Source organism: Megachile rotundata, chromosome 8 (assembly GCF_050947335.1).
Source record: "Megachile rotundata isolate GNS110a chromosome 8, iyMegRotu1, whole genome shotgun sequence".
Taxonomy (NCBI): domain Eukaryota; kingdom Metazoa; phylum Arthropoda; class Insecta; order Hymenoptera; family Megachilidae; genus Megachile; species Megachile rotundata.
The window spans coordinates 12199072-12212456 of NC_134990.1; the positions used below are offsets into that span (position 1 = coordinate 12199072).

General features: G+C 38.4%; 1 protein-coding gene across 3 annotated transcripts; it reads right to left on the reverse strand.

Moving 5' to 3' along the window:
- Nucleotides 1–1266: 1266 nt before the first annotated feature.
- LOC100877137 (aconitate hydratase, mitochondrial) lies at nucleotides 1267–13385 on the reverse strand. Of its 3 annotated transcripts, none has more exons than XR_001096610.2 (10): nucleotides 13174–13385; nucleotides 12094–12248; nucleotides 10767–10933; nucleotides 9616–10371; nucleotides 8371–8573; nucleotides 7514–7802; nucleotides 4940–5213; nucleotides 3609–3957; nucleotides 1845–2040; nucleotides 1267–1776 (listed from the first exon to the last, which is right to left on the reverse strand). XR_001096610.2 is itself a non-coding variant. In XM_003705426.3 (9 exons), the coding sequence occupies exons 1-9, from the start codon at nucleotides 13204–13206 to the stop codon at nucleotides 1900–1902; spliced, it is 2367 nt and encodes a 788-aa protein (XP_003705474.2). In that variant the 5' UTR covers nucleotides 13207–13385; the 3' UTR covers nucleotides 1267–1899. The 3 variants fall into 3 exon arrangements, 1 of the variants encoding a protein (XP_003705474.2); XR_013039256.1 differs by having other exon boundaries at nucleotides 1267–1542; nucleotides 1608–2040; XM_003705426.3 differs by having other exon boundaries at nucleotides 1267–2040.

Sequence of the window (13385 nt, forward strand, 5' to 3'; positions counted from 1 at the left end):
AAAGAAATTTTTTTCGTGATTATTTTTTTAAGAAAAAATTCGTAATTATTTTTCTGAAAAAAAAACTCGCAACTATTTTTCTAAAAAAAAAAACAAAAATTAGAAATTAAAATATGAAAGGTTAAGGAAATTTTTTTCGTTATTTTTCTAAAAAAAAATTCGTAATTATTTTTCTAAAAAAGAGACAAAAATTAGAAATTAAAATATGGAAGGTTAAGGAAATTTTTTTCGTGATTATTTTTCTAAAAAAAAAATTCGTAATTATTTTTTTAATTCAAGGCTGAAAAGATCAGTGCATGATTTTATTTAGAAAATTTAGTCAGAGGATAATTGCGAATTACAAAAAAATTAAGAGGGAAAATTAAACGTTTAAAAAGGAAATGAGCTCATGTTTGGAAGGTCATCATAAATACGGTGCACAGTAATTTCAAATTTAAATTAAATTACTGACCATTGATCGATAGTGACAAGTTGCAGTGATCATTTATTTTCGAAGGTTAATTAAACACAGTTTGGACGGATATTAAAATCAATCACCTGAAATGCATCTTCTTTATTATTCCAAGGGGTGAGTGATTCTACAATTAATTAATTTTTGATTGATTTAAAGAGAATTCACTATTGAGGTTATAGCATACTTTAAAATTTGTTAACTTACCTCAAAGAACTTTTCACTAAAATATTTTAGTGAATCAGAAATACTTGAAATATTTATCTGCAAAAATTGTTTAAATATAGAAAAAGTTTCAATTTTAATTATAATGTGAAAATAGAATTTCTGTTACATAAGGTTACATTTGTTATATAATAGGTTTACAAGTTTTCATGACATTTATAGCAATTAAAAATTTTTTTTTCATGAAATTTTTGCAATTATTTACTGAAAACATATTGATATTAAAATAACATCAATTTGAAATTATTGTACTTGTTTTTCAATTATGAAGATCAGATTTAAATTGAAAACAGTTTCCTTCATTAACAACAGTAACTGCAACAGATACAATCACTATTTTTATTACTAAAATGCAATACAAATTTTTCTGTGATATGTACATATCGCATGGTGACACATATGTACCATGCATCACAAGATCCTACACATACCTAATAAAATGTATCATCACATATCAAGTTTAATTTTAATTTTTACACAATCAAGTTTAATTTTAATCAAATGTTAATTGGAGACAAAATTTTCATCCACCATTTTGAAAATAATCCGACATGCAGGAGACGAGGAGATTCGAATAAATAAGCCCAGAATTCGCTGTGATCGTTTATTTGACAACAGCAGTAGAATCAGTCTAGAAAATAACCATGATGCATTCTACATCGTGAACAATTATATACACAGAAGCTCGGAGCCAGAAGGAAGCTCGCGCAGCGACAAAATCGTGCAATCTCGACGTGCCATTGGCGGGCTGTACACGATTTTTCAAAAAATGAACACATTTGGCACGTCCAGATTGCTCCTTAGATCCTGCCGTCGGCGGAATCCTCGTTTTCCTGCGTTTCCTCATCCTCGAACTGGAATACTCTCTAAAACGTATCGTCTAAGATTATACGCGTCCTATGAACATCTTTCGCTAGACAATGTATGTTACCCGACTCGATCGTCATCGCAGACGACTGCTGAGATATTGTCACGAAAAAAACGGTACACGCGCACCCTGAGGTGTATCGATGGACGTTCTCGTTTAAATCCTCTCCTTCGAAACGCTGCCCTGCGAGCGCATCCTCAAGACGTTCACGATTAGTTTCAAGTGAAACTACCTGGAAAATTATAGCATCATACCGATCTGTCCGGCCTCGAGTCGCGTATCGGTATGCATGCAACTAACTACGAAATATCGTGCACGCCTCCCTCGAACGAGACTTTTCCTGGATTGTTCGCGTTTACTGTCCGCTGGCGATCTCCTTCATGCGGTTCAGAGCCGATCCTGCCTTGAACCAGGATATCTGCTGTTCGTTCATGGTGTGGTTTAGGGAGATGGTGTCCACCTTGCCGTCTTTGTGCTTGATCTCCGCCTTTACGGGCTGCAAATTGACAATTCTTTAGCTTTTGTCCTTAACAGCGATTAGTTACAGTGTACTAGTTAGAGGCTAGTGCCATTGGCGGCTGGTTAGGCTAGTTAGGCTGGTGGAGGTATTTGGATGTGGTTTTTGTAATATTTTACAGAGATGTGGAAATTTTGGAATTTGGGGATGTGGATCTTAACCACCCGTTAGATTACTACGCGTTGGATAACCACCCGTTAGATTACTACGCGTTAGATCACCACGCGTTGATAGTAGAACGCGTTAGTATTATAGCGCGTTGGATTACTGCGCGTTAGATCACCACGCGTTGATAATAGAACGCGTTGAAATGCCACAAGCTAATATTGCAGCGCGTTAGATCACCACGCGTTAATATTACAGCACGCTAGAATACCACACGTTCGATTACCACGCGTTAGATTACCACCCGCTCGATCACTGCGCGTGAGATCACCACGCACTGATATTAGAACGCGTTAGATCACCACGCCTTGATAGTAGAACGCGTCAGATCACCACGCGTTAGTATTACAGCGCGTTGGATCACCACGTGTTAGTATTACAGCGCGTTGGATTACTGCGCGTTAGATCACCACGCATTGATAATAGAACCCGTTGAAATGCCACAAGTTAATATTGCAGCGCGTTAGATCACCACGCGTTAGTATTACAACGCGTCAGAATACCACACGTTCGATTACCACGCGTTAGATTACCACCTGCTCGATTACTGCGCGCGAGATCACCACGCACTGATATTAGAACGCGTTAGATCACCACGCCTTGATATTTGAACGCGTCAGATCACCACGCGTTAGTATTACAGCACGTTGGATTACTGCGCGTTAGATCACCACGCGTTAGTATTACAGCGCGTTGGATTACTGCGCGTTAGATCACCACGCGTTAGTATTACAGCGCGTTGGATTACTGCGCGTGAAATCACCACGCACTGATATTAGAACGCGTTAGGTCACCACGTCTTGATATTAGAACGCGTGAGATCACCACGCCTTGATAGTAGAACGCGTTAGATCTTCACGCGTTAGTATTACAGCACACTGAATTACCGCGCGTTCGATAACTACGCGTTAGATTACCACACGTTCGATTATTACGCGTTAGGTAGATTTTGAAATGTGAGGATTTGCGAAGGTAGAAATAGAAATTTGGAAATGAAGAATTAGGTTAGGTTAGGTAAGGTGGATCTCAGACTGTGAGGATTTGTGAATTTGCAAATAGAGGGTTGGAAATGAAGAATTTGTTAAGTTAGGTTAGGTGGATCTTGGAGTGTTTAAGGATTCGTGAACTAGCAAATGTAGAAATAGAAATTTGGAAATGAAGAATTTGTTAAGTTAGAAATTTGAAGATTTGGAGGACTTAGAAATTATGGAATTTGGGTACCTAGAAATTTGGAAGTTTGTGGACCTAGAAACTTGAAAATGTAGGAACTTGCGAATCAAATTTTGTGAACCAAATTTTCCTCATTTTCAAGTAACAATGAATTCTCCATCTCCACCACAGTGAATCAATACTCAATACTTGATACCAAGATCTGAACATACTTTGCCAGGCGCAAGATCCTTCAATCCCAGAAGGCTGATCTTATCCGTGGGCTGAATCTTATCATAATCACTAGGATTAGCGAAGGTGAGAGGTAACAATCCTTGTTTCTTCAGGTTAGTTTCATGGATACGAGCGAAGCTCTTCACGATGATCGCTCTTCCACCAAGATGTCGTGGTTCCAAGGCAGCGTGCTCCCGAGAGGATCCCTCTCCGTAGTTTTCGTCACCAACGGCCACCCATTTCACACCGTTCTTCTTGTAGTGACGGGCTACGTCGGGTACTTTTCCCCATTCGTTGGTTAGCTGGTTCTTCACTTTGTTCATTTCTCCGTTCTCAGCGTTCACGGCACTGTAAATGTTAATGCAATATTATTTACGTGTAGTCTTATTTTGTTAGGGAGCTTTGGGCAAATTTTTACTTGTGAAGATTTGGAGTTCTGAAGGTTTGGGTAGATTTGGAGTTCTGAAGGTTTGGGCAAATTTTTACTTCTGAAGGTTTGTGCAAATTTTTACTTCTAAAGATTTATGCAAATTTTTACTTCTGAGGGTTTATGCAAATTTTTATTTCTGAAGGTTTGTGCAGATTTCTACTTCTGAAGGTTTGTGCAAATTTTTACTTCTGAAGGTTTGTACAAATTTTTGCTTATGAAGACTTGTGCAAATTTGTCCATCTGAAGGTTGATTCATGATTGCTAAATTTGTACTTCTACAAATTTGTATAAATATATACATTTTTTAGATAAACCTTCATATCTAATTTATACCAGACAATTTACATAAATACTCCAAGACCCAATGTCTCCCAAAACCTCCCTTGCTATCGCATCTTTCAAAATCTGATCAAAGTTGCATCAAAAGATTGATCAAACACAGATGATCTTAGCAGGTTCTGAGAAGTAAACAATGATATCAATCAAGAACAAAGATCATAGGTTAAAACAATCTTGACAGGTTCTGAAATAAACGATGATACTCCTACATCCTAAATAATGGTCCTGATATTCTCAAGCTACAGTGAAGATAAATCAGCGCAGCGATAACAGAAGCGGTTTAACTGTATCCGATATAATGTGGTCATAAATTAAAGCATTAGCGACACATATTGATGTAGTATAGACTTGAACGTGTCTCAGATTGCATTTCGCGTATCATGATATAACCATTACAAGCTTGAATCTCCAAAAGACAGCAAGGAGATCATAAATTGATTATAGCTGAGCTATCTCTATCCTCACAGTTATCTGTCAAGTTATCAAACCCAATGTTTTCCAAATTTTGCCCAGACTTTATCGGCTACCGTATTTCTGATTTGTTTTTGATAACATTCTTACCCGATAAACATGTTGTTGGAGATGTTGTCCAAGTGTCCACGGTATTTGAGCCAGGGGCCAGCGGCAGAGATGTGGTCAGTGGTGCACTTTCCTTTGACTTTGATCAAAACTGTGAGGTCGGTGAGGTCTTTGCCGTCCCATTTGTCGAAGGGTTCGAGTAGCTGCAATCTTTCGCTCGATGGGCTCACGTCGACCTTGACCCTGCTGCCGTCTGAGGGCGGCGCGTCGTAGGTGTCCATTCCTGGGTCGAAACCTTTGCTTGGAAGCTCATCACCTGGGAAAATACAGGGTTTCATTATTAATATAGTCTAGAGAAGAATTTATTAACGAGTAAAAAAATTATTGCTGAACACCTTGTCCTATAATGACATGACGCACTCATGACGCACACTATGTTGAAGACTCATATTTTCGCTACACGTGAATTTTTGGTTAATTCGATAACGTGACGCACTCATGACGCACACCAAGTTGAAGACTCATATTTTTGCTACAAGTGAATTTTGGGTTAATTCGATGACGCGACGCACTTATGACGCACACTAAGGTGAAGACTCGTATTGTTAGTACAAGTGAATTTTGGGTTACTTCATTAACGTGACGCACTCATGACGCATACTAAGTTGAAAATTGATATTTTCACTGCAAGTGAATTTTAATTCTAACTAAAATTCTTAATATTTTACTTTTCATTAGTTGTCTCAAGGTTGTTACAATAATTAGCTAGCTATAAATGATGCGAACCAGAAAATTGTAAGTTAAGGGACAAACGCAGTGGCTCTGAAGGTCACAAAAGGTCATTTCTCAATTTCAATTATTATCATATCAGACGCTCTTCAGTTTTGCCAAGGTATTTAAATCACCCTATACAATTATCAAAACGATACGAGAATGTTTTCGTCTATACGTAAGTGTGACTTAGAGCGATACTACCAGATGTAGCCTTGACGTGTTATGAAAGAGTTCCACGAGCATCTTCACAAATAATTATCACGCGAAATAATCCGGACATAGATACGAAAGAACTTTGTTCATTCCGCAACCAAAACAGCAAACATTGTCCCCGCGCTATCGGTACATTCATACGAAATAATCGCCTCGTTAAGCAACTGACAAAACTTACCGAGACTGACCAGAAAAAAATGAATATCATTCCGGAGGCGGATGTCTACTCTAGAAAAATATTTCACAATATTTAGCGATTTATGAATTCGGTGTACTACCGCTTTTTATCAACGGCCGACCAGACATCTATTAGTCTTCGTGTTATGAAACGAATATGGTAATCTGGGTGACTCATGTGCAATTTCATGTAAATTGCTTTTATCACTTATCGGTCGGATCCTTTTGGACTGTTAGTATGTTCGCGAATTAGTCTGTGAGATAAATTTTCTGCGTTTGAGAATAATTTGTGGAGGATTGGTTTGCATTTTTGTGGGTGTTAGTCTTTGTGGGTGTTGATGTTGGAGGTTTTTGGAGAGACTCGCGTTATATGGCCGTGTGGTGGTATTGTAATGGGTTAGGTTGGCAAGATTCAGTGTTGGAACGCGTTAGATTACTATGCGTTAGTATTACAGTGCGTTAGATCACCACACGTTCGATTATTACGCGTTAGATTACCACCCGTTAGATTACTACGCGTTAGATTACCACCCGTTGATATTAGAACGCGTTAGGTTGCCATGAGTTAATATTCCAGCGCGTTAGATTCCCACGTGTTAATATTTCAGCGCGTTAGATTACCACACGTTCGATTACTACGCGTTAGATTACCACCCGTTGATATTAGAACGCGTTAGGTTGCCATGAGTTAATGTTCCAGCGCGTTAGATTTCCACGCGTTAATATTTCAGCGCGTTAGATTACCACGCGTTAATATTTCAGCGCGTTAGATTACCACGCGTTAATATTTCAGCGCGTTAGATTACCACGCGTTAATATTTCAACGCATTAGATTACCACACGTTCGATTACTACGCGCTAGATTACCACGCATTGATACTAGAACGCGTTAGATTTCCAGACGTTAATATTGTAACGTGTTAGGTCACTACGCGTTGATATTACAGTGTATTAGATTACCTTACGTTCAATTACTACGCGTTAGATTACCACCCGTTCGATTATTACGCATTACATTACCACGCGTTGATAGTAGAACGCGTTAGATTTCCAGACATTAATATTGCAACGTGTTAGGTCACTACGTGTTGGTATTACAGCGTATTAGATTACCTCACGTTCAATTACCACGCGTTAGATTACCACACGTTCGATTACCACGCGTTAGATTACCACACGTCCGATTACGACGCGTTAAGTCAACCCATATTGACATTAAAACGTGTTGGATCACCACAAGTTGATGTAAGAACACGTATATTCCTACTGATAGACATTAGAACGCGTACATCATACATTAAATTGCCACATAGCATAAAAAACTATCGCCTCCAATTTCTATCTCTACAGCCCCATACACGGGGAAATAACGAATGTCCCTATCATCAACTTTACCATTCCGTAAACATTCTGTTACCTCTTCCAATCATATTAAATTTACCATAAACTTACCATAAGGATCCTTGAGAAGGAATTCCTTGCCATCTTTCCCCTTAAGTTTATCAGAGACTGGATTGAAATCTAATCGGCCAGCGATCGACAGGGCAGTGACAAGTTCGGGGCTCGTAACGAAAGCGTGCGTAGCTGGATTGGCGTCGTTACGACCAGTGAAATTACGATTGTACGATGTGACGATGGTGTTCTTATCTCCTTTCTTGATATCTTTACGGTCCCATTGACCGATGCAAGGTCCACAAGCGTTGGCCAGAACGGTGCCGCCGAAATCACGAAGGATTTTCGCCTGAAAAATTCATGTTTATCATTCGAATTTGGTGATCGCTATTGCTGTCACGCTCGTTTACGCAACGAGGCTCTTTATCGATCTAGCTTATCGATGTGCTGGGAATATTACGGATGGAGAAACGTGCAATGTTTTTGCATTGTTTTTTGTGACGACGATAAACTTTAATATTGCACAGTTTCGAGACGATAAAACTCGTTTCTTGTTGAAATTTGTTAAATTGTTTGCGTCACAGGGAATCGAAATTTATCGATTACGCCCCATTTCCCAAGAGAGTACAAATATTTCTATTATCATAATTTCGCAAATTGTAGCAAAAATCCCCGCTATATTTCATAAAGCCTTAAATTTCCGTATACTTCATACACTTTCGACATTACACTTCATTTCGAAATTCTAAAACAGTCGTTCTCAGAAAAGAATTGCTATTTTTTCCCACCGTCAAAATATATCGAACCCAAATTAAGAATTGGCAATGTTGTTTGCTGTCATGTACCAATATCTGGCACACCGTCAAAGAATTTAAACTACAATGTACAATCATTTGAAACTTTGAAGAGAAACTTACGATTCCGTCACGTTCGATGGTGGCACGGATTTGCTCGGATCCTGGCGTCACATTGAATGCAGATTTCGCTTTCAATCCGTGTTCGAGAGCCTGTTTCGCGATATTCGCGCAACGACCCATGTCCTCGTACGAGCTGTTTGTGCAGGAACCAATGAGGCCGACCTTGATCTCGTTTGGCCAGCCATTCTTCTTGGCAGCGTCACCTGGTCACGATTAATTATAAATCATGTACTTATTTTTTGCTTTTTGGTCGGCGAAAGTCTTTGAAGGATGATTTGCTACTTCTATCGATTTTGGTTTTCAAGGCGTTTGGTTTTGGTCTTCTATTGGTTTTCAATTGGTTTCATTGGTTCGGATACTTTTTTTGTTTATATTGTCAAGTAGGTTAATTTGGATGTTTGATTAAAAGATGATTTATAGATAGATAGATTAAGGATAAGTTCAAGTAGCCTAGGTCACATGTAGGTGTACCTATGAAGCAAGAATTAGGATTCAGATATGTTTGACTCTTAACTTTAAAATTTTGCTTCAAGAGCTACCTATGAAACAAGAGTTAGGATTCAGACATGTTTTATGCTTTAAACTTAATGATTTTGCTTTAGGAGCTACCTGTGAAACAAGGTCTAAATACCAGACAAGTTCAGTTTTTTTAATTCAAGATTTTGTTTCAAGAGCTACCTCTGAAACAAGGTCTAAATACCAGACAAGTTCAGTCTTTTCAGTTCAAGATTTTGTTTCAAGAGCTACCTCTGAAACGAGGTCTAAATACCAGACAAGTTCAGTCTTTTCAGTTCCAGATTTTGTTTCAAGAGCTACCTCTGACACAAGGTCTAAATACCAGACATCTTCAGTCATTTTCAGTTCAACATTTGCTTCAAGTTAAAACAAGTTGAAATTCAAGATGAAATGTTGTAGTCAGATATGTCTAATCATTTGCATTCTAAAATTTTGTTTCGACATCTACCTATGAAGCAGACATTAATTCCTTTGCATTCTAAAATTTCCTTTTCAAGATCCACGCAAGAAACAAGTTCCAGAACCAGACATTTAATCACTTGCATTCTAAAATTGTCTTTCGAGATCCACCTACGAAACAAGTTGCGGAACCAGACATATTTAACTTAAGCAAAAAAGAACTGATCAGACGAATTGAAAGAACTGATCTCGCTAATTAGCAAGTATAACTAAAACAAGTATTCAAAACACCCAAACCAGAATAATTAACAAATCTGAATAAACACATACCCAATTTAGAGATGGGATGTGCAAGATCCGGTGTGAAGGGTCCATTAACATGTGGTTCCAAGGTCGAAAGATCCAGCTCGATGATCTGATCATACTTGGCCCCAGAATCGGCAGTGAGAAGGGTCTCCTTATGTTGATCGGCAGCTCCAGCGATTTCCTTACGATTGGTAGCCTTGAGGTAGTCCTGCATACGGTAATTGTACGGGAAGATGGAGGTGGTGGCGCCGATTTCGGCACCCATGTTGCAAATGGTGGCCATACCGGTACAGCTGATGCTGTCCACACCGGGTCCAAAGTACTCGACGATGGCTCCAGTGCCACCCTTCACAGTTAAGATACCCGCCACCTTCAGAATCACGTCCTTAGGGCTGGTCCAACCCTTCAGGGTTCCGGTCAGTTTGACCCCGATGACTTTAGGGCATTTTAACTCCCATGGTATGTTGGCCATCACGTCGACAGCGTCGGCACCACCCACACCGATGCAGAGACAACCCAGACCACCTCCGTTTGGTGTGTGCGAGTCGGTACCGATCATCAGCAGACCCGGAAACGCGTAGTTCTCCAGGATGATCTGGTGAATGATACCGGAACCCGGGTTCCAGAAACCTACGCCGTATTTGGCGCCGGCGGTCTTCAGGAAGTTGTAGACCTCTTTGTTGATGTCCTTCGCGCGTTTTAAATCCTGCTCGCCGCCGATCTGCGCTTCGATCAAGTGATCGCAGTGGATTGTGGAGGGCACTGCCACTTTGGGCAATCCTGGAGGGCAAAGAGATGTTATATTAATTAGAGGATGATCGTGGAATTGTAGGTTTGGTAGGAATAGTGGAACTCGAGGTTCTGTGACTGGATAGGTTCTTTGTAGGCACTTTGCACGTCTCAATCTTGTTATACAATATACAACTATTTTGTGACTATTAGTTTGTTATGGAATATACAACTATTTTACAGCTCTTAAGCTTCTTGTGCAATGCCAACGATTTGATATGAAGTGTCCTGACTTTGCAATTATTGAGAAAAGTTTATAATAACAAAAATAACAGTCATGGAAGTAGTGTGTGACCACCGATGACAGTATATTTTTACGGACTTGTAAATTATTGTTAGGTATGGAAATTAGTTATATAACCTAACCTGAATCAATGAAAACATACCGGAACTGATAAATTGCAACATGGCCATCTGAGCAGTGGCATCCTGCATCGCCACACGATCGGGTCGCAGTCTGAGGTAGCTTGTACCACGAACAATTTCTTGCTTGTTGGGTTCATCGAGATGGGAGTACAAAACTTTCTCGGACAGGGTCAGTGGCCGGTTCAATCTGAAATAATTTTATCATTAATAGAAAGGCTCGAAGAGTTCAGTTGTCAGCTGATATGGTTGAAAGCTTTTTCAGTTTGGATTTATCGGTCCTTGTTTACACATCTGGGTACTTGTTGAGATATGAAAATGTACTGATGTATAAATATATGAATGTACAAATGTAAGAATGTTCAAATGTGTTAATACAAAAATATACAAATACATATATGTGCATATGTATAAATGCACATATGTGTAAATGTAAAAATGTATTAATGCAAAAATGCATAAATGTACAAATAAGTAAATGCATAAATGTAAAAGTGCAACAATGTACAAATGTATAAATGCATAACTACATAAATGCACAAATGTATACATGCAAAAATGTATTAATGCAAAAATGCATAAATGCTAAAATACATTAATGGACAAATACATAAATGCATAAATGTACAAGTACACAAATGCATAAATGTATAAGTGCGCAAATGTGTAAATGTAAAAATGTATTAATGCAAAAATGCATAAATGCTAAAATACATTAATGGACAAATACATAAATGCATAAATGTACAAGTACACAAATGCATAAATGCATAAGTGCGCAAATGTGTAAATGTAAAAATGTATTAATGCAAAAATGCATAAATGCCACAATACATTAATGGACAAATACATAAATGCATAAATGTACAAGTACACAAATGTGCAAATGTATAAATACACAAATGCATAAATGCATTAATGTATAAATGTAAAAATGTATAAATGCAAAAATACACAAAGTTGCAAATACATAAATGAAAAAATGTATTAATGCAAAAATGCATAAATGCTAAAATGTACAAATACACAAATGCATAAATGTACAAACGTATAAATGCAAAAATGCAAAAATACACAAATGCATAAATACAAAAATGCACAAAAGTACAATTGCATAAATGTACAAGTGCCCAATTACAGCAATATGCAAGTGTATAAATTTGCAAATGTGTAAACGTAAAAATCCATAAAACGGAAGGCATACAAAATTGCAGTACAAAGTCCATAAGCCATCCAAGAACCCAACTGCGTAGACAAAGATGAAACATGAGCTCCGTCTTGACCCTATTAATTATCAGTCTGACCGGGAAAACACGGAATCATAACTGCGATAGATTCGAGTTTAATCACCTCTTCTTGACGATTTTAAGATTTTCCTCCAGCTTATCATAAGGAAGGTAACTGCTCGAGTCGAATTTGGACATCGCCACTTTTTGAGCGGCGAAGCTCAAGGGGCTGACGCTGAAGCATCTTTGTTGAATATCCGCCGCAAAAACGGCGAGCCTCTGCAAAAAACATCGATCAATTATTGATCAAATCAATGAAATCAAATCCATCGATAAAATTCGTCGAATTAATTGTCTGATTTCGTAATATTAATTATATATCTTTATTTTGACGCGGGATGACAAGGTCTTACTGACACTAGCAATCGTCAGCCAGCTGATAACGACAAAGTATTCGCAAACACGAATTTATAGATAACATTTCGAACAATCGCGTTGCAAAGTGACGCAACGAAATATTTCGATAATAGAATTCCGTACCTATTTCTATACTTTTTAACTTGCATATACATAAGTGTGACGAAAGAGAATTCGGCTGTGTTACATAATACTCTCGTAATAAATTCAGAATTTTCCTATTCAAACGATGTTTTCATTCACGCGTAATTATACGTCTAGTTATCGCTAATAGAACTTCCGTCATCGATACTCTTATCGCTTATTAATTCACATTTGTCAACAACTGGATAAAGGTGTTTTTCAACCGTACGCGCCACTGTGCGCAGCCTTCTGCGCAGTGGCCGAAAACATAACCTCAAAATCTCCCGACGTTTCAAACTGATGCGTTTCTATATAGCTTTCGAACTGGATTATGTAACGAAATATCATTTATGAACTCGTAGGCTCTTATCGCTATCGTTCCTTAATTTCCTCGCTTGAGATTCGTGCTTCCGAAATAATCGAACGGGTTCAAAATTGCAGCCAATAACGGCTCTCCAAATATTGTTTTGGATATCAAAAGCACGTTCGAATATAACGAACAGAGATTAAATGTACGAGTTCATAAAAAACAAAGGGTATAAATAATTGCGATTATTTAAACGAAAAAAGAGATTTTCAAAAATCACCTTGACACGGTTGACCTTGACAAACGGGGTCGTCAAACGCGGATCGATAACTTCCGAAAAAATGATGAATTTCTTACCTGGCTCTTAATAATTCGGGTACAGTAAGACATCTCGTCGAGCGATGCCTGCCGTCAAGAGAATGATTTTGTAGCAGTCGAAGGGAGGCGCAGGCGGGAAATAACAAAAAAAATACTCCTCTCGTGGCAGCCCTTCTCAAACCGGCCACTAGAAGAACTGAGAGAAATTTGGCTTGGTTTCCTCGTGTCGATCCGGTCCAGCCACGCATGCG

Bases quoted from the DNA above. Each gene is read 5' to 3' on its own strand.
- LOC100877137 (XM_003705426.3), bottom strand. From the start codon at position 13,206: ATGTCTTACTGTACCCGAATTATTAAGAGCCAG. The intron at 5,214-7,513 runs GTAAGTTTATGG...GTATTTTCCCAG, and splicing joins CCTTCTCAAGGATCCTTATG to GTGATGAGCTTCCAAGCAAA. The intron at 3,958-4,939 runs GTAAGAATGTTA...TAACATTTACAG, and splicing joins TCCAACAACATGTTTATCGG to TGCCGTGAACGCTGAGAACG.